Source organism: Schistocerca serialis, chromosome 9, assembly GCF_023864345.2.
Source record: "Schistocerca serialis cubense isolate TAMUIC-IGC-003099 chromosome 9, iqSchSeri2.2, whole genome shotgun sequence".
Lineage (NCBI taxonomy): Eukaryota > Metazoa > Arthropoda > Insecta > Orthoptera > Acrididae > Schistocerca > Schistocerca serialis.
Genome location: NC_064646.1, coordinates 298832447 through 298854918, shown reverse-complemented (window position 1 = coordinate 298854918; position 22472 = coordinate 298832447). Strand labels below are relative to the sequence as shown.

Here is a 22472-nt window from a genome sequence, read left to right as displayed (position 1 = left end):
ATTAAATCTACAGGTTTTTTTGTAATCTAGTTGTGATAAACGTACACCAACAGCAGATGTTGGAAACAGGTATGCATTGCCATTGTGTTACAGAACATTTAGCCAGATCTTTCATACATATTAGTATTTTCAATCCTAAAGTAACTGTATGTTACCTTTTGAAGACTAAATTGCTGAACCAATTTTGATTAAATTTGGTATGGAGATGAGGAAGAGCAAAGGCTATTTTAGAAGTATGCAGTACAAGATTTTTCTTGATTTGAAGAATGTAATTTGAATTAGGTAAATATATTTATTCTTTGAAAAGGATATTTACTGTTTGACTTTTTAACTCCTATTTGTGAAAACACTTTTACTGATAGATATATTCCATATAATATGATTCAACATAATGAATACAACACTTATACAATCCTCAATGTGTTTAATCCTTACTTCCACACTAAACTATACTAGTATTATAAATGTGAAAGAACTTCTGTCTATTATGTTTGTTTTCACAACTAAATCCATCAGCTGACTTCAGTGAAACTGCTATGTAGTTGGGGCATCTGAGGAGAGAGGGGGGGATGACACTCACATCACAAACTACGCGTATCTGAAACGGCAGACACATGAGGGCAGCTGATGCTATTGCACATACAGTAGCTTACTTGATTGCTATCACTCATCATAACAAAACTACTCCCCCCCCCCTCCCCCACCCCTCCCCCCTTCCCCACCCCCGAACCATGGACCTTGCCGTTGAGCACTGAAAGACCTGAGTTGTAACAAGGCCCTGGTAGTAGACAACATTCCATTAGAACTACTTACAGCCTTGGGAGAGCCAGTCCTGACAAAACTCTACCATCTGGTGAGCAAGATATATGAGACAGGCAAAATACCCTCAGACTTCAAGAAGAATATAATAATTCAAATCCAAAAGAAAGCAGGCTTTGACAGATATGAAAGTCACAGCTGCAAAATACTAATGCAAATTCTTTACAGACGAATGGAAAGCTAGTAGAAGCCGACCTTGGGGAAGATCAGTTTGGATTCCATAGAAATATTGGAACACATGAGGCAATACTGACCTTACGACTTATCTTAGAAGCTAGATTAAGGAAAGGCAAACCTACGTTTCTAGCATTTGTAGACTTAGAGAAAGCTTTTGACAATGTTGACTGGAATTCTGAAGGTGGCAGGGGTAAAATACAGGGAGCAAAAGGCTGTTTACAATTTTTACAGAAACCAGATGGCAGTTATAAGAGTCGAGGGACACGAAAGGGAAGCAGTAGTTGGGAACGGAGTGAGACAGGGTCGTAGCCTCTCCCCGATATCATTCAACCTGTATATTGAGCAAGCAGTGAAGGAAACAAAAGAAAAATTCAGAGTAGGTATTAAAATCCATGGAGAAGAAATAAAAACTTTGAGGTTTGCCGATGACATTGTAATTCTGCCAGAGACAGCAAAGGACTTGGAAGAACAGTTGAATGGAATGGGTAGTGTCTTGAAAGGAGGATATAAGATGAACATCAACAAAAGCAAAACGAGGATAATGGAATGTAGTCGAATTAAGTCGGGTGATGCTGAGGGAATTAGATTAGGAAATGAGACACTTAAAGTAGTAAAGGAGTTTTGCTATTTGGGGAGCAAAATAACTGATGATGGTCGAAGTAGAGAGGATATAAAATGTAGACTGGCAATGGCAAGGAAAGGGTTTCTGAAGAAGAGAAATTTGTTAACATCGATTATAGATTTAAGTGCCAGCAAGTCGTTTCTGAAAGTATTTGTATGGAGTGTAGCCATGTATGGAAGTGAAACATGGACGATAAATAGTTCGGACAAGACAAGAATAGAAGCTTTCGAAATGTGGTGCTACAGAAGAATGCTGAAGATTAGATGGGTAGATCACATAACTAATGAGGAGGTATTGAATAGGAATGAGGAGAAGAGAAATTTGTGGCACTTGACTAGAAGAAGGGATCGGTTGGTAGGACATGTTCTGAGGCATCAAGGGATCACCAATTTTGTATTGGAGGGCAGCATGGACAGTAAAAATCGTAGAGAGAGGCCAAGAGATGAATACACTAAGCAGATTCAGAAGGATGTAGGTTGCAGTAGGTACTGGGAGATGAAAAAGCTTGCACAGGGTAGAGTAGCATGGAGAGCTGCATCAAACCAATCTCACGACAAGACCACAACAACAACAACAACAACAACAACAACAACAAGAAAACTACTGATATGCAAGGGCAGCTGCTGGTAACAGCTAGTACAAATTACATGGATGAGCCAAAATATTATGATCACAGCTCACAGGGAGACTGAATGCCGCCTGTTGGCACTGAGCACATGTGACATGGTAAGAAAAATATCTACATGTAACAAAACTGTATAACACTAAATACTTATTTTGTAGTTAACAACACAATACATCATTTTAGTAAACCATACATGAAAATTTCACATACTTTTTATTTAGTCTTTATTTGGTTATTTATTATTATTATTATCAAGTCATTTATATTAAACACACGTAAATCAATATGGAATGCTTTTGTGAATTGTGCCTTCATCCAGAGGATATTAATTCCAGAATATTTTGTTATTTATTTATATATTCCGATCTTCTGGAAATTTTCTTTATTATAATACACCTGTACATAACTGATATGACTGATTATTGAAATATTTGAAAATGATAAATCAGAGTTGGGTGTGCCTTGTAAGTAATTTCTTTTTTCTCTCCTTTTTTTCCTGTTAAGATGTTAATGTTGAAACAGGTGGAATAACTTCAACATAAACTCTTTAGTAAAAAGTCTCTTTTTGGCAGGAGCAGTTTTATGCTAGACCTTGTATCACTTGGAAATCATTATGAAGTACTGTGATAATGTGATAGGAATAGATAAAATGAGGAAAATTCAAACTAGTGGCCTGTGATGTTTAATTTAGGAATTTGTATGAAATTAATTAGAACTCTGAAATCCTTTTTGCAAGCAGGAATCTTCAAGCCTACTGAGCCAATAAAAATATCTTGTAACAACAAAAGGGAACTGTATCTAACAACAAGAAAGGGTAATGACCCAGAAACAGCCAAATATTATAAAAACTACTGTGCTACATTAAGAAGTGTTATTAAAAAGTCCAGAAGCATGTGCATCATGTCTGAGATTAATAACTCTGATAACAAAATCAAAACAATTTGGAATATTATTACAAGGGAGACAGGACAACCAAGAGTACAGGATGACGGCATCACCATCAAAGCGAATGGAAATTTGATAAACAACAAGCCAGAAGTCGAAAACATTTTGAATAATCATTTTTTAAATGTTGTAGAGAAAATAGGATCTAAATGTTCATTAGAAGAAGCAAGGCAGTTAATGGAAGAGACCTTACCCATACCATTTGATACAATTGAAATTCTACCCACCTCTCCATATGAAATTAGGAAGATAATAAACTCTCTCAAGAATAAAAGCTCACATGGGATTGACGGCATTTCCAGCAGGATAATAAAAGCTTGTTCCCAAGAAATAAGTGGGATTCTTAACCATATATGTAATAGCTCTCTGAAGCAGGGTATTTTCCCAGATAGACTGAAGTATGCCGTTGTTGTACTACTGCATAAAGGGGATACGTCTGATGTCAACAACTACCGCCCAATCTCTCTTCTGACTGCCTTATCCAAAATTCTTGAAAAAGTTATGTATTGTAGAGTAGTTTCAGACCTTTGTAAAAATAAAGTTTTAACAAAATGTCAGTTTGGTTTCCTGAAGGGTTTTTCAATGGAAAATGCTATATATACTTTCACTAATGAAATATTAAATGCTCTGAGTAACCGGAAGTCACCCGTTGGGATTTTTTGTGATGTATCACAGGCTTTTGATTGTGTAAATCATGGAATACTTCTAGATAATCTCAAGTACTGTGGTATGAATGGGACTGTGCTCACATGGTTTAGATCATACCTAACTGGAAGAGTGCAGAAAGTTGAAATAAACAGTTCACATAATATGCAAAAAACTGGTGGTTTCTCAAACTGGGGAACAATCAAGAATGGAGTGCCACGAGGTTCAGTCTTGGGTCCTCTGCTGTTCTTAATATATATTAATGACTTGACATTCTATATTCACGAAGATGCAAAGCTGGTACTTTTTGCCGATGATACAAGTATAGCTATCACACCCGGCAGACAAGAATTAACTGGTGAAATTGTAAACGATGTCTCTCAGAAAATCACTAAGTGGTTCTCGGCAAATGGGCTCTCATTAAACTTTGACAAAACACAGTATATACAGTTCCACACAGCAAATGGAATGACCCTATTAATAAATATAGACTTCGATCAGAAATCGGTAGCTAAGGTAGAATATTCAAAATTTCTAGGTTTATGCATTGATGAGGGGTTGAACTGTAAAAAAAATACACTGAGGATCTCCTGAAACGTTTGAGTTCAGCTACTTATGCTATTAGGGTCATTGCAAATTTTGGCGATATACATCTGAGTAAATTAGCTTACCATGCCTATTTTCATTCTCTGCTTTCGTATGGCATCATATTCTGGGGTAACTCATCATTAAGTAAAAGAGTGTTCATTGCACAAAAGCATGTAATCAGAATAATTGCTGGAGCTCATCCAGGATCATCCTGCAGACACTTATTTAAAGAGCTAGAAATCTTCACTGTAGCCTCACAATATATATATATTCACTTATGAAATTTATGATATGAATTAATAGAGGGAAACATTCCACATGAGAAAAATATATCTAAAAACAAAGATGATGTGACTTACCAAACGAAAGTGCTGGCACGTCGATAGACACACAAACAAACACAAACATACACACAAAATTCAAGCTTTCGCAACAAACTGTTGCCTCATCAGGAAAGAGGGAAGGAGAGGGAAAGACGAAAGGAAGTGGGTTTTAAGGGAGAGGGTAAGGAGTCATTCCAGACATATTTATGTCTGCTTGTGTCTGTATATGTGTGGATGGATATGTGTGTGTGTGCGAGTGTATACCCGTCCTTTTTTCCCCCTAAGGTAAGTCTTTCCGCTCCCGGGATTGGAATGACTCCTTACCCTCTCCCTTAAAACCCACTTCCTTTCGTCTTTCCCTCTCCTCCCCTCTTTCCTGATGAGGCAACAGTTTGTTGCGAAAGCTTGAATTTTGTGTGTATGTTTGTGTTTGTTTGTGTGTCTATCGACGTGCCAGCGCTTTCGTTTGGTAATTCACATCATCTTTGATTTTAGATACACTTATGAAATTTGTTATTAACAATCCGAACAAATTCAAAAGTAATAGCAGTATACATGGGTACAACACTAGGAGAAAGGATGATCTTCACTACTCAAGGTTAAATCTAACTTTGGCTCAGAAGGGGGTAAATTATGCTGCCACAAAAGGCTTTGGTCACTTACCTAATAGCATCAAAAGTCTGACAGATAGCCGCATAGCATTTAAAAGGAAATTAAAAGAATTTCTTAATGGCAACTCCTTCTACTCATTAGATGAATTTTTGGATATAGTAAGTGGGTAATTTCCCAAACTCCTCCCCCCCCCCCAACCCCCCCCCAAAAAAAAAAAAAAAAAAATTTGTGTCATGTAATATTTTGTCGAATGTAATATCTTGTATACACACCTTTTATTAACCAGACACGGTCCACATCATTACGAAGTGTTGTATTCATGAACTATGGAACAAGTACTAATCTAATCTAATCCAACAATGAGAATGACTACTGACAAGGCAATCAGCATGTGATAAATACAAGAAATGTTCATTTATGTAAAGTAAGAGAAAGGCACCTACAGCAGACTGATGTGCAGAACATAGATCATGTAAAAGGAAACACTATTCACACTAGCTTTCGAGTTCTTGGTCTTTATTCACATACACACAACCACACAGACATCTTATGCACATTCCCATGCTGTGAGTGGTTGTCTTTCCCATATTCTATTGTTGTTGCATCCACAGACTTCCATCATTGTTACACTGAAATGTGTAATTGTTATAGTGTTGGTTTCAATATCCAGGCAATCTAAAAAATGTTTATTTTTAGTGAAGTTGATTTCAGTACATAGATAATCTAAGTTTTCCTCTTCTGTCTGCTCAAAGTGTGAAAAAGATGCTGCTGATGAAGTCATAGCATTTATTTGTGAGGTCTGCAAAATTAAATTTTAAATAGAAATAAGTAGAAATAAACGGTGAATCATTCTAGTGATGAAATGAGCCACAAATGAAGAAACCACTGATGTAAGCAACTCTGAGGAAGGTCAACAATTTTATGAAAAGGATAGATAGCTGCTCACCATAAAGGTGACACACTGAGTTTCTGACAGACATAATGAAAAGACTGTTACACATTTAGCCTTCTGCCAGAGTCTTATTCAGAAAAGAAAACACACACACATTAATGCAAGCAGGCAGACCTCAGTTGCACATGGCCAGAGTGGCCTGAGATAGCAGTCACATGTGCATGACGTGTGCTTGATAGTGTGAAGGTGTGTGTTTGTTTTCTTTTCTGAAGAAGGCTCTGGGTGAAAGCTAAATGTGCAACAGTCTTTTTGTTGTGCCTATCTGCAAAGTGTGAAAAAGATGCTGCTGATGAAGTCATAGCATTTATTTGTGAGGTCTGCGTGTCATCTTAATGGTGCATAGCAACCTACCCTTTCCATAATATTGTTGATATTCCTATCTGGACTTTCTACTACATGACAAAGGACAGAGTGTTATAGCCTGGCACATAGGAATGAATGTCTTGGAAATGAAAATGCTGGTTAGCTGCTAATGTACTGAGCATTAATGGAAAGCGGTTGAAGAGTGGGAAACTACTAGTTGTTGACAAGATGTTGGACATCCATGCATCATCACAGAATATTGAAGGTCAGAGTCTTGCCCAATCTATACAGGAATGATACATGGACCTGTGATACAATACCATGCTGCTAGCACAACATTTCAAAGCACACGGTTCAGTGTACATATTTCAACATGGTGCTCTGCAGCAATCGACCCCTATTACATTTGAATATTAACCTACTGAGTCCATCAATTATGTTTTAAATTGGCATAGGGTCATCATAATTGGACCATGGATGAATGTAAACTAGTTGCCTGGTCAACTGAATCATATTTATGACTGACCAAAATATGTACTGTGACACAGACGCATGCTTGTGGGGCAGTGTTATGTTATAGGGGACACCATCTGCGCTTGTAAAAAAAAAAAAGAAAAAAAAAATTATATCTTTTTATGCTGAAACTCATTTCTGTTTAGAAAATGTTTTTGCACTCACATTTCATGAGTAAATGCAATAATACAGTCTGTATAAAAATGTTTACATTCTTAAATCATACATAGGGCATAATATAAGCAGAGTTTCATTGGTTTGGTGCTTACATTATTTTTAAGTTGGATATTCCTGTTGTCTTCATTTTGGTACTGAAAATCACTTTCACTTAAACATTATATACCTGTATTTTCGAGGAGAATATTTCTGGATGTTTCAGAACGTGTCAGGTTTCCATACACCCTCATTGCTTCAATAAGGCATTCCCTGTTGTTAGAAGACAAAACTTCCAGAAGAGCTGTTAACAAAATATTGGAAAGGAAAAATGTATTATTAGTTGACATTACACTTTTTTTCGCAAAATATAAACTGAATAGTTAATTCTTGATTGAATGTAACCTCATAATTATGAAAAGTTTTTAAAATATAAGAAAAATATAAAGTAACAGTTTAGTTACATTATCTGTGTAAAAATGCATTATCTGTTACACGCATAATAATTACAATAGAAAATAAGGGATGAAAAAACAGATTGTTGCTCATCACAGAGAGAAAGTGTTGAGTGGCAGACAGGCACAATTAAAAAGATTGCTAGATACTAATCAATTATCAGACAAGTTCTTTATCAGACACAAACAAAATGAAATTCACAAAAATTCACACAAACATAACTCGCACACACATGGCCACTGTCAGCTCCGGGTCCAAAGGGCCTTATCGCCTGGCGAGCAAGCCCAACTCATGCACGCATGACTGCCAACTCTGACAGCTCAGAGCAGAATGCAACTGTCACATGGAATGAAAGCAGCATCCTGATCGCTGCAATAGAAACACTTCTTTGCTGCCAATTCCTCCAACCAAAGCCAACCTAATTCCAACATTGAAACCTGCCTCTCCCAGTTCATACTGCCATGTCATATATCAGCCCTGCTGCAATCATTGCATGACTTTTTATATTAGCATTACAGCCAACCATTCGCCAGGGTGAATGGCATTGTCAGACTATTGCCAAGTGCAAAGTAGACCACCCTGTGGCACAACATGCAGTTCAACATAACCTGCTTGATTTCAGCAGTTGCTTCACAACCCAAGCCATCTGGATAACTCTCCTTCACTGCCAGCATTTCTGAACTGTGCAGGTGGGACTTATCCTTACAACATATTCTCTGTTCCCATAATTATCCCAGCCTCAACCTATAGTAACATACAGTCCCCACATCCTCCACCCAAAAATTTCCACCCCCTTTGTCCTATAACCTCCTCGCCATTCTCGTTTCCCACCCTCTTCATTTCCCTCACTCTGCCAATGCATCTGCCAATCTTTCCCCACTCCTCCCCTTTTAGTTCCATTTTCCACACCTCCCTGTCCCACAACATCCTGACATTGCACTTGTTGGCCAGACAGTGCTATTCCCCCACCCCCATACACTGATATCCCTTCCCCTTCCCCACCCCTCCAGATTGCTGCTTTCATTCCACATAACAGTTGTATTCTGCACTGAGCTGCCGGTGTTGGCAGTCATTTGTACGTGAGCAAAATTATTATAGGACTTCCTGTCACACAAGACTACCTTCCAGCCACGGGAGGTAACAGGGACACCAAACATGCTAGGCAAAAATAATTTGTCATTATACCAGCAGCCCACTGCAGAGGTCGCCAATGGCAAGGAATACATTACACATCAATCATAATGAGCAGCCAGTTCGATGGAACTGTTCTATGGCAGATATCTGCAATTTCATTTTTGCAATGTAAAGCTGCAGTCAGCCTCAACAATTCCTGCTTGTCATGCCTTTCATGCAACCTCATTGTCAACAGAAAAAGTCAGTTCATTTCCCATTACAAACAAAATTATTTTTAAACCAGGATTTTATGTGTGCACTCGACAGAGTGCTCCCAAATTAGGCTAGTCCAATATTCTTTTTATCAACATGTATTAACAGGTACACTAAAACACAGAGAATCAGCAGCAGTCCACTAGCAACTTAGTAGTGCTGCATTTGGCAGCAGCAGTCAGCACAGGGCAGGGTGGTGCTTTTGCTGCTGGAGTACTGGTTATTCTTCAAGCTTTAATGTCCCTGTTAATACATATTGATAAAAACAATATCGCACTAGACTAATCTGGGACCACTCTATTGAATGGGCATGTAAAATTCTGCTTTGAAAATAACTTTGTTTGCAACGTGAGACAAACTGATGGTTTCCATTGATACTGGGGGTTGCATGAAAGACCTGATGAGCACTATTTGTCTGAGATAACTATAGCTACACAACATAAAAAACAAATTGCCAATATCTGCTGAAACACCAGAGCAAATTCATGTGATGACTCTTAGAAGAGACACCCTGTATAAGCCATGCCCAATGATTTAGCCAGAAGTGCATGTTACCCAGTGGAGAGTTTGATGGAGTTATCCAGTGTCTAAGTTGGAAGGAAGCTGTTTGGACCAGTAGATCACCGCATGATGTGAACCTCTATGACAGATTAAAACTATTTGCTGGATCTGTACTTGATCTTGGCTTGATTTCAAGGAGAAAACTGCTGACTGAGCCATGCATCGATCATTGTAGCAAGGTTCATAGCTTCAACCTGCACTACCTGTCTCCTTTGTTACCGAGTGAAAATTTTCTTGTTATAAGCAAATAACTTCGAAGCACAACACATTTCTCCAGATTATATCTAGAAAAACTACTTGGAGAAAAAAAGGATGGGCTTTATCTCTTGTTATCAGAAATGATACTACGCAAGTTGTTACTGATGTCAACAATGATGTGTGCCACTCATTCAATCCAACAACTGACGAAATGCAGTGGAACCTATTGATAAATCACAAATTCAATCTTTAATAGAAATATTTACTAAACTTTTTCAGCAGAAGGGCCACAATGGTTTCATACAGCAGTTAGATGACTACAGATGCTGCCAAATTACACACTGAGGAAGAACTATTCTTGATAATGCTGATACAATGTGGCGTGAGAGCTATCATTGCCAGAATTGATTAATAAAAAGTACAAGGAGATGAATCTAGGGTCATCAACATTTAAACAGTAAATAAAACTGTTACACTCACATGATAACGACATCAACAAAAGGTGGAGGTATAAAATACAAATACGAGTTTTTCCACAAAATCGTTTCCATTGTATAACAAACCAACATTTACAACATTTAGGGATTAACTAGACCTTACTAACCACCCTGGGTCAAATGAAAGTTACTATTCCACTTCCATTTGGGTAATATTTATTCCAGTTTTAGTCAAGTTTGTAATTTATGTCTTTTACATAAGTGTGCTACACTGAGTATTTTCAAAAATACGAACTTTCCAAATTTGTCTATAATATATTAAAGCAATTTTCAAACAATGGAAAATCCAGGATAGTATGTAACAACATTATGAAAACTAAAGTTGCCACTCACGATATAGCACAGATGTTTAGTCGTAGATAGGCACAACAAAAAGACTGTCAAAAATGAAGCTTTTTTTTGCTAATAAGGCCTTCAGCAAAACTAGATGACAGGCACACACACACACACACACACACACACACACACACACACACACACGCAAATGCAAACTTGCACACACATGACTGCTGTTTCAGGCAACTGTAGCCACACTGCAAGCAGCAGCACCAGTTCATGATGCGAGTGTCGACTGGGTGGGGGTAAGGAGGAGGCTGGGGTGGGGAGGGGGAGGGGTAGTAGGGTAGGGTTGGTGGACAGTGAAGTGCTGCTGGGGAGTGTGCAGTGATAAGGTGGGAAGAGGGTAGGGCAGCTATGTGCAGTCGAGAGGTTAGATGGAGGGCAGGGGAGAGATGGGGAGGGGGTGGGGGTAGCAGAAAAGGAGAGAAGTAAAAAGGCTAGGTGTGATGGTGGAATGAGGGCTGTGTACTGCTGGAATGGGAACTGGGAATGGGCTGGATGGGTGAGGACAATGACTAACGAAGGTTGACGCCAGGAGAGTTACAAGAAATTAGGAACTACTGCAGTGGAATTTCCCACTTCTGAAATTCAGAAAAGCTGGTGTTGGTGGAAAGGATCCATACAGCACAGGTTGTGAAGCAGTCACTGAAATGAGGAATGTCATGTTTGGTGGCATGCTAAGCAACAGGGTGATCCACTTGTTTCGTGGCCACAGTTTGTCAGTAGTCATTCACACAGACAGACAGCTTGTTGGTCGTCATGCCCACGTAGAAGGCAGAACAGTGTTTGCAGCTTAGCTTGTAGATCACATGACTGGTTTGACAGGCAGCCCTGCCTTTGATGGGATAGGTGATGTTTGTGACCAGACTGGAGTAGGTGTTGGTGGGAGGATGTATGGGACGAGTCCTGCATCTAGGTCTATTACAGGGATATGAGTCGTGAGGTAAGGGGTTGGGAGCAGGGGTTCTGTACGCCTGGATGAGTATATTGTGTATGTTTGGTGGACGGTGGAATACCACTGTGGGAGGGGTGGAAAGGAGAGTGGACAGGACATTTCTCATTTTAGGACACAATGAGAGATAGTCCAAACCCTGGCGGAGAATATAATTCAGTTGCTCCAGTCCTGGGTGGGACTTTGGGAGATGGAGGGAGACTGGAAAGATAAGGCATGGCAGATTTGTTTTTGTACAAGGTTGAGAGGATGATTACGGTCTGTAAAAGCTTCAGTGAGACCCTTGGTATATTTCAAGAGGGACTGCTCATCACTGCAAATGTGATGACCATGGGTGGCCTGGCTGTATGGGAGGGACTTCTTGGTATGGAATGGGTGGCAACTGTCGAAGTGGAGGTATTGCTGGTGGTTAATAGGTTTGATATGGACGAAGGTACTGTTGCAGCTAGCTTTGAGGTGGAGGTTAACATCTAGGAAGGTGGCTTGTTGGGTTGGTAGGACCAAGTGAAGCAAATGGGGAGAAGTTATTGAGGTTCTGGAGGAATGTGGATAGGGTGTCCTCACCCTCGATCCATTTCGCAAAGATCTCATCAATGACTCTGAACCAGGTGAGGGGTTTAGGATTCTGGGTGTTTAGGAAAAATTCCTCTAGATGGCAGATGAATATGTTGGCATAGGATGGTGCCATGCCCGTCTTTCAGACCTACTACATTTACCCCATCGTCCAAAACTCCCTCCCACCACCACACAGAATCCAGAACCTAAACAGACGTGAATCACAGTCATGAACCTTTCCTCCAGAAGCCTTAGGCCCACAGAAATATCAGTCCTTTCAAAAGGCATCGCCTTTTTTCCCACTCCCAAATTCAATAATGCAGGACTTGTTAAAGACCTTCTCTCCTTCACCCGGACATTTCAGTGGAAACACTTTTTCGCCACGACCCTATCAATCAGACTCAACCAGAGAACAATGTTGAACCCTGCCTAACTCAATTCACTCCTCTATCCAACCACAATCCAACCCCACTGCCCCCAAATCACTCCCCTGTTAACTTTCCAGAATTTCTTAACCTTGAACCTTGCCTCACCATTATTCCACAAATCCCTCAACTTGCAAACTAACCTTTCATCTGCAGAAAGAACTACAGTCCATCATCTGATCCCTATCTTATAATCCTACCTACGGACAAAGTTCCACCACTGTTGTTTTGAACACTACCTTTTCCAACTCCAGACAAATTCCAAGCCAACAACCCCCTTCCTAGTTGCCATGACAAACTATATCCTCACCCACAGTTACTTCTCCTTTGAAAGCATTGATCCAGGGTATGGCTACAGGCACCCGCATGGCACCATCCTATGCCAACCGATCAATGGGTCATCAAGAGGAATCCTTCCTAAACACTCAGAATCCCAAACCTCTCACCTGGTTCAGATTCATTGATGACAGCTTTGCTAACTGGATTGAGGGTGAGGACACCTTATTCACATTCCTCCAGAACCCAAAAACTTCTCCCCTATTTGCTTCACCTGGTCCTACTAAACTCAACAAGCCACCTTTCAAAATTTTGACCTCCACCTCAAAGATGGCTACATCAGTACATCTGTCCATATCTAATCTACTAACCACCAGCAATACCTGCACTTCGACAGTTGCCACCCGTTCCATACTAAGAAGTCCCTTCCATACAGTCTAGCCACCCATGATCATCACATCTGCAGTGACCAGCAGTTCCTTACGAAATATACCAAGAGTCTCGCTGAGGCCTTCACAGACCGTAATTATCCTCCCAAACTTGTACAAAAACAAATCTTCCTTTCCTTATCTTTATAGTCTCCCATGACCTCCCAAAGTCCCACCATCTAGCCACAGAGGAGCATTCCCCTCGTAGCACAGTACCACCCAGGACTGGAGCAACTGAATTATATTCTCTGCCAGGGTTTCGACTACCTCTCATCCTGTCCTGAAATGAGAAATGTCCTGCCCCTATCCTTCCCATCCCTCCCACAGTGATATCCCGCTGTCCACCAAACATAAACAATATACTTGTCCATTTCTACACAATCCCTGCTCCCAGACCCTTACTTCATGGCTCATACCCCTGTAATAGACCTGTCCCATACATCCTCCCACCAACACCTACTCCAGTCTGGTCACAAACACCACCTATCCCATCAAAGACAGGGCTACATGTGAAACAAGTCATGTGATTTACAAGCTAAGTTGCAACCTCTGTGGTGCATTCTATGTGGGTATGACAATCAACAAGCTGTCTTTGCGCTTGAATGGCCACCAACAAACTGTGGCCAAGAAACAAATGGACCACCCTGTTGCTGAGCACGCTGCCAAACCTGACATCCTTCATTTCAATGACTGCTTCACAGCCTGTGCCATATGGATCCTTCCCACCAACACCACCTTTTCTTAATTGTGCAGATGGTAAGTTTCCCTGCAATACATCCTATGTTCCCATAACCCTTCTGGTCTTAACCTTCATTAGTCATTGTCCTCACCCAACCAGCCCCTTGGCTGTTACCATTCCAGCACTATACAGCCCTCATTCCATCATGGCACCTAGTCATTTTACTTCTTTTCTGTTACCCCCCCCCCCCCCCCCCTCCTCTCCCGCGCCCTGAGTCATACGTCCCAACTACACATAGCTGCCCCAACCCTCTCTCCACCTTGTTCCTGCACGCTCCGCAACAGACTTCACTGTTCACCACCCCTACCCTACTATCCCCCCCAATCCCTGTCCCAGCCTCCTCCTTACTCCCACCGAGTCACTACTCCCATCATGCACTGGAGCTACTGCTCGCAGTGTGGCTTCAGTTGCCTGATACTGCAGTCATGTGTGTTTGAGTTGTGTTTGTGTTTGTTTGTGTGTGTGTGTGTGTGTGTGTGTGTGTGTGTGTGTTGTCTATTTTTGATGAAGGCCATACAGTCTTGCTGTTGTGCCTATCTGTGACTCTGCATCTCCATTATAGGAATTTTATGAGTTATAATGCAAAAATATGAAATTACAGAAAACTGGTCATTCTAGGAATTTCATTTTAAAGAGAAATCACAAATGTGATTTAGTAAAGAACTGATATCTTCAAAAGTCATAAGTTGCCATCATTTCATTTGCACAATTACATAAGCACTCACAAAAATTCTGAATTTTGTATGAACTATGAAAAAATGAATTTTATTGTTCCATTGACAAATAATCTTCACTGTATTGAAAAAAATGTTATTTACTTTACCAGAAAAAATTTCCCTTGATGTAAATTTTTACTACTGTATAATGTAAACAAACCTTTGCAAGTGGAATATGTTGAAATTTCTGAATTTTATATCAGAAATATATGTGATTTCTTTTGTAACTATTTTGACTCACAGATTTTTATAAGCATTAAAAGATAAAATTTTGCTTCAATTTTTCACTATAATAAATACCAAATATAATATTTATTTTGATAAAGAGACTTCTAAATCATTCTGGAAAATAGTTGTATGTTATATACACCACTGAATGTGTGCCAAATGGTTCACAGTCATCTCTATGATTATTTAGCAACTGTACATGACAAATTATGCATAGTATGTCTTTTTTATGAGAAACTGTGTGTGAATCATTTTCTTCTGTGTTACAACTGTATGCTGCGTTTTACAGTGAGTGACAAAATAATAATTCAGAAGAAGTACTGTTAGTACTGGTTGGTAAAGGGTCCGAAGACCCATTCATGCTCAATTTAGGTGAAGATTGCCACATCTCATGGAAAAGAAGATGAGTAGTGACTTTTTGCCATACTAATTGCCAAACTCAGCTCTGAATAACTCTTTTTTTCTGATTTCTTAATGTGCTAGATTAGCTAATACACTGGCTAAAAAAGTACATAATGTTGATAAAAAGTGGATAGAATTTTATGTAATATTGGAAAGAGAAGCATTAGAACTGGATATAATGAAGTAATGTGTAAAATGTAGATATAACATATGAAGGAATATGTAGTAATGAGTATTTAAAAGTATTTTGCACCTGTTTATTTATTACAGTCATAGATTTCATGTAACATTATTGACTACCAGTTTTAGCTATTAGGAGCTATACTAACACTACCCGATGTCACTATGGAGACTTAATACGAGGTGCTATCCAAAATTTTCAGCACTGGTGCTGCCATCTGTTGAAAACCTTACCTTTGGACTAATGGTCACCATCACCCTCGAAGTAGTTCCCACCCGCATGTGCACACTGGTCCCAGCGCTTCTGCCACTGGTCAAACATTTTCTGGAAGTCCTGTTCATTGAGGGTGTTTTCACCGCCAGTGATGCTTCTTGAATTCTCTCTAGAGTGTCGAACTGATGGCCTTTGAACTTGAGTTTCAGTTTTGGGAATAGCGTGAAGACGCAAGGTGCCAAAAAGGGACTGGTGAGCAAGAATGTGTGACAGGACGCGTTGTTGTGATGCAGCAGCCAGTTCCCTTGACGCCAAAGTTCGGGCCGTCGTCGCTGCACATTTTCATAGAGCCATCGCAAAATGTCACAGTAGTACGCGGAATTCACTGTTTGGTTGGGTGGGACAAACTCTTTGTGCACAATTCGCTTGGTATCAAAGAAAACGATGATCATGCTCTTCACTTTGCTTTTCACCTGTCTCGCTTCTTTGGGTCTTGGAGAGGCCGGGTCTTCCACTGGGATGAATGTTGCTTTGTCTCTGGGTCGTAACTATAAATCCAGCTCTTGTCGCTGGTGCTAATCTGTGACAAGAAGGTTGGATCATCAGATGTGGTCTAACAAAGGTCTGTGCTGTGCCTTCTGATCGGCGTTCAAGATCCTTGGCACAAATTTTGTGGTGACACGATGCGTGCCCAATTCATCAGTCAACATTCGTTGGCATGTCCCATAGCCAATATCCACTTCATCCGCAAGGTCTTGAATGGTTTGTCGTCGATCTGCACGAACCAATTGTTGAAGTTTGGCAACAATGTCTGTCGTTGTGCAGGTAATGGGCCTCTCAGTGTGAGCAACATCTTCGACATCTGTACGGCTGGCCCTGAACCGAGCATGCTACTCAAACACATGCGTACAGTTCATGCTCTGTCCCCCTAACACTTGTTGAATCATTGCAAGGGTCTCCGTAGCACTTTTCCCGAGACTCGCACAGAATTTGATACACATGAACTGTTCTGTTTGCAGATCCATCGTAAAATCGCCACACATCAAACACAGAGCATAACAGAAATCACTGTGGACACAACATGTCCTCCCAGCTGAATGCCTCTCCGCACACTGACTCATCACATATGCAGCTCTCGGCACCTAGCGGTACAAAGATCTACTACTCCTACTTTCCAGATGGCAGCACCAGTCCCGAAAATTTTGGTTTCCACCTGATGAGTGGTGTAACATTACTGTTGACTGCTGTGGCCCCACTATCCACAGGATGTGTTGGGAAGGCGTAGCTCATCTATTAAAGAGAATTCGTATAGAATATTAATGTGACTAAGCCTTGAGTACTACTCAAATGTTATGGATCCCCACCAGGTCAGATTAAAGGAAGACATTAAATCAACTCAGAGACATGCTGCTAGATTTGTTACTAGAAGGTTCCATCAGCATGCAAGTATTATGAAGATGCTTCATCAGCATGTAAGTATTACAGAGATGCTTCATGAACTCAAATGGGAATCACTGGAGGGAAAAATGATGCTCTTTTTGCAAGGCACTATTGTTAAAATTTAGAGAACTGATATTTTAGGCCAACTGCAGATTGATTCTACTGCCACCAACATATATTTTGCAGAAGAATCAGGAAAGATGAGAGAAATTTTGGCTCACATGGAGGCTTACAGACAACTGCTTTTTCCTTGCTCTATTTGCAAATGGAATAGGAGCGGACATGACTACTAGCAATACGTGGTACCCTCCACCATGCACCATACAGTGGCTTGCAGAGTAATGTATGTAGATGTAGATTCTTGCCATCAAGAAAGCGCTCTGACAAGACCATGCAGAATTTAAGATATATATAATAAGGGCCAATCTAAGTCACTTGTGATGCAATCAACAGAGTGTATGGTGAATGTGTTGTTGATTTGACTAAGGTGCTTATATAATGAACTATACTCTTCATAAGATACTGCGTGAAGAGTTTGACAGAGCACTGAAAGACCTGAATTGAAACAAGGCCCCGGGAGTAGACAACATTCCATTAGAACTACTGATGGCCTTGAGAGAGCCAGTCCTGACAAAACTCTACCATCTGGTGAGCAAGATGTATGAGACAGACAAAATACCCTCAGACTTCAAGAAGAATATAATAATTCCAATCCCAAAGAAAGCAGGTGTTGACAGATGTGAAAATTACCGAACTATCAGTTTAATAAGTCACAGCTGCAAAATACTAACACGAATTCTTTACAGACGAATGGAAAAACTGGTAGAAGCCGACCTCGGGGAAGATCAGTTTGGATTCCGTAGAAATGTTGGAATACGTGAGGCAATACTAACCTTACGACTTATCTTAGAAGAAAGATTAAGAAAAGGCAAACCTACATTTCTAGCATTTGTAGACTTAGAGAAAGCTTTTGCCAATGTTAACTGGAATACTGTCTTTCAAATTCTGAAGGTGGCAGGAGTAAAACACAGGGAGCGAAAGGCTATTTACAATTTGTACAGAAACCAGATGGCAGTTATAAGAGTCGAGGGGCATGAAAGGGAAGCAGTGGTTGGGAAAGGAGTGAGACAGGGTTGTAGCCTCTCCCCGATGTTATTCAATCTGTATATTGAGCAAGCAGTAAAGGAAACAAAAGAAAAGTTCGGAGTAGGTATTAAAATTCATGGAGAAGAAGTAAAAACTTTGAGGTTTGCCGATGACATTGTAATTCTGTCAGAGACAGCAAAGGACTTGGAAGAGCAGTTTAACGGAATGGACAGTGTCTTGAAAGGAGGATATAAGATGAACATCAACAAAAGCAAAACGAGGATAATGGAATGTAGTCAAATTAAATCGGGTGATGCTGAGGGAATTAGATTAGGAAATGAGACACTTAAAGTAGTAAAGGAGTTTTGCTATTTAGGGAGTAAAATAACTGATGATGGTCGAAGTAGAGAGGATATAAAATGTAGACTGGCAATGGCAAGGAAAGTGTTTCTGAAGAAGCGAAATTTGTTAACATCGAGTATAGATTTAAGTGTCGGGAAGTCGTTTCTGAAAGTGTTTGTATGGAGTGTAGCCATGTATGGAAGCGAAACATGGACAATAACTAGTTTGGACAAGAAGAGAATAGTAGCTTTCAAAATGTGGTGCTACAGAAGAATGCTGAAGATAAGGTGGGTAAATCACGTAACTAATGAGGAGGTATTGAATAGGATTGGGGAGAAGAGAAGTTTGTGGCACAACTTGACTAGAAGAAGGGATTGGTTGGTAGGACATGTTTTGAGGCATCAAGGGATCACAAATTTAGCATTGGAGGGCAGCGTGGAGGGTAAAAGTCGTAGAGGGAGGCCGAGAGATGAATACACTAAGCAGATTCAGAAGGATGTAGGTTGCAGTAGGTACTGGGAGATGAAGAAGCTTGCACAGGATAGAGTAGCATGGAGAGCTGCATCAAACCAGTCTCAGGACTGAAGACCACAACAACTACTACTTTTCATAAGCAGATCTTTAATATGGTCTGGTCTGGAAAAATCATTTGTGAATAAATTGGGGCAAGTGCCTTTTAGTAGTGAAAGTACATCATCTTTCACAAAAGTAGGAATCACTCAGGACCTGTGATGCATGCAAATTAGACCTTGAACATTTTTGTGATTAGGTGAGACTGTAGGTTTTCAATCAAGAGATACTTAAAACAACTACTAACACAAACTGCACAGGGTTATCAGAAAGTAATGGCAGATACATTACAGGCAGTGCAAGCATTAGTGAATATAACTGGAACATCTCCCCTTCTATCAGTGCCTACAGATTCTCCATCATATAATGAGCTAAGTGAAGAATGGGACACTTACTGACACATATTTTTTGGCCAGTCAGATTTTCTTGTCAGGAAAGCCTGAACTACATCACTTACTACAGAAACTGGAACTATTAACTGAACTAGTGAAACTTGAATTGTGGAGAATATTTCCTTTATTAAAAGAACATTTTTCAACACAGAAAGGTGTCACTGCAGGCATGTTAAGATTATGACAACAAAATAAGGACCCCAATGAATCTTATGTGGACAGGGCTGCCATAAATTATGAATTGGAATTTCAAATGTTTATGTGGGCATAATTATGCAGACTCAAATCAGGGATGCTACAGTGCAGTTTATGCATGACTTGCAAGTGAGAAATCACTTACTGAGGAAATCAGGCCCTTCTCTGATAGAAGTAATGTGAATAGCTCAAGGCCATGAAACAATAGGAGAAGACGTCACAAAACCCAGCTCTGAGGCACTGGTTGTGTAGGATACCATGCCACCTCCAATAGGACCTCCACCTTCTCTGACCAGACAGCCATACCAACATCGATGAGCCATCTCAGCAGTAGCACCGTTTCCCAGCTGTAAATATGATTTTCTCCCCCCCCCCCCCTCCCCCCCCACACACACACACAGTGTACGGCCCCATCATCATGCAATGTGCCATGGCTGCAACAAAAATGAGCTCTTGCAAGATGTATATTTCAGCAGTTCTGTGGCAGATACACCTCAGCATGTTGGAGTGAACCAAGTGAGTGATAAATCTGTGAAACACTTCTCATAACACAGCCCAGAAAATGTACTCAGATGAGTCCAGTGGCAAACACCCTGCGAGGTTACTCCTGGATACATGTTTTTTCTCCTAGCTAAACTGAACTACTTGCTTAAGTTTAGGGTTGGCCAGCTTTATCATACAGCTGAAACAATTCTCTGGGTCTGTGAATGTCATCATGTCCCTTTGCTAGGGAAGTTTCCAGTTTTACTTTCTTCCAACCAACTCACTCATCCAGTAAATATTCTGGTGATAGCTGACCCCAAAGTGGACAATATTTTTGGAATACATTCTTGACATACTTTTGAATTTATAATTTTTGAAACAATGCATACCATGCCATTCAAAGAGCCTTGACCTCCTTAAAGATTCTCCACGATAGACATCATAAAATCTTCTCATCTAGGTCATACAAGGCAACTGATTTTGAAGTGTACATTACTCTTAAAGTGATGGCTGCCAAGACTTTTTTTAAAGCTCATCTTGTTTTCTTGGCTCTAAAGGAAGTCCTTAGAATAGCTGTGGACAGACTCACTCATGAGGTGTGTTAATGCCTATTCCCCACAGTCAATGGACCGCTCTCCTGGTGACAGAATGCAAACTCAAAACCACCTTGACACCTTGTACCGATTTTAAAGCAGTGATAAATGCACAAGTTGGGGTGGAAACTTCCCCTCTACTGATCCTGGATGCGCTCCTTACAAAATTAGGCTACAGCACTTTATTCATTAAAACTGACTGTTCAGAGGCATATTTCCAAAACCCCTTGGATGTAGCAACACAAGGTTATTTATAGCCTGATTGAAATTACTTGATAGTTGACCCTTCATGCACTGTAGCTGGTTTCCTCAGAACATTGCACTCAATGTCATGCTCGAACCATTTGCCATTGCCAAACTGCCACAACAATTAGTCAGTTCACTTCCTATTCTTTGTCTGGCTTTCTTTCTCAATGTATTTTATTTTGTATTTTACCACATATGATAAAGACACAAAACAAACACACACACAATGATGCTAACAACATGCACAGCTAACCAAACACTATTGAATCCTTATGCACAAGTTGCAATTCAGCATCATATTTACAGTTACTGTAATCACAGAGATCATCTCACTTTCACAGAGATCGACTCACTTTGCATGACATTGCATCAAGCCAAATTTTTGAAGGCTGCAATTAATTGTTGCGACTGAATCACCAGAGTCATAAATACAACAACTTTCCATAGTGTAATAGTGTACTGCAATGTTTAGCGTATAGACCTGACGTATGGAATGTCGTAGTCTAGAATCTCATCAAATGCATCAAAATTTTTTATTTTTCTAAATCTAATCAAAATACTTTGATTATTATTTTTATTTAATTAATTGGTTTAATGTATTTTTTTATTTCATCATCATAGTGACTTATTTATTTGCCCTTATTTTTCTTACCATCACTCTTTTTTGTTTGAAGTCTGTTTGTGTCACTGTGCCAAATAGGACTGCTCCTGAGTTGGTAATGTAGCCGTCCATGAAGCCAGTGTGTGGAAAATTACACGTAACCAATGAAAGGAAAAAATTACAGTTTGCTTTTACTGCTGAAATTGAAATTTATCTACCTTGAGTTTGCTCATAGAGGTTAGCCTTAAGTGCCTTGAATGGAGCAATAATGATTTGGTTCTTATGCAAATTGTTGCTTGCCACTTTCTTGGATACAATGCACATCAGAAGGTTGTGGTTAGATTAGGCATGAGTTTATCTGCTGCAGTTCACTCATTGATCACTTAAAAACTTCTATTCCCATCATACCTCATGGTGACCACTTCCAATACTGCTCCGTGTTACCTGCCATGATTGTGTGTCACCTACAACTGCCTGGTAACCAGCAACAGGTGTGGCAATACTGTAGTGGCAAGTGACAGACATCAACTATCAAATAACTTTAAACGAATTATAGTGCTAAATATCGAATATGTCCTCTACTCTTATAATTGGTTACCTTATGGAATATCTTCTGCCTGTCCCATATTTCAGTGCTTTATGGATCAACTACTTCAGAGAATTCCCAACTGAGCCACATAAATTGAAAATATTTT

The 22472-nt window shown here is 40.0% G+C and overlaps 1 protein-coding gene across 2 annotated transcripts in view; it reads right to left on the bottom strand.

The window, feature by feature from the left end:
* The window catches only part of LOC126419185 (armadillo repeat-containing protein 2), a 175352-nt gene that overhangs the window by 45532 nt on the left and 107348 nt on the right, over positions 1 to 22472 (bottom strand). For both annotated transcript variants that reach the window (XM_050086317.1, XM_050086318.1), the window contains exon 14: positions 7468 to 7581. In XM_050086317.1, the coding sequence (XP_049942274.1) occupies positions 7468 to 7581 (114 nt within the window). The remainder of the gene's footprint in view (positions 1 to 7467; positions 7582 to 22472) is intronic.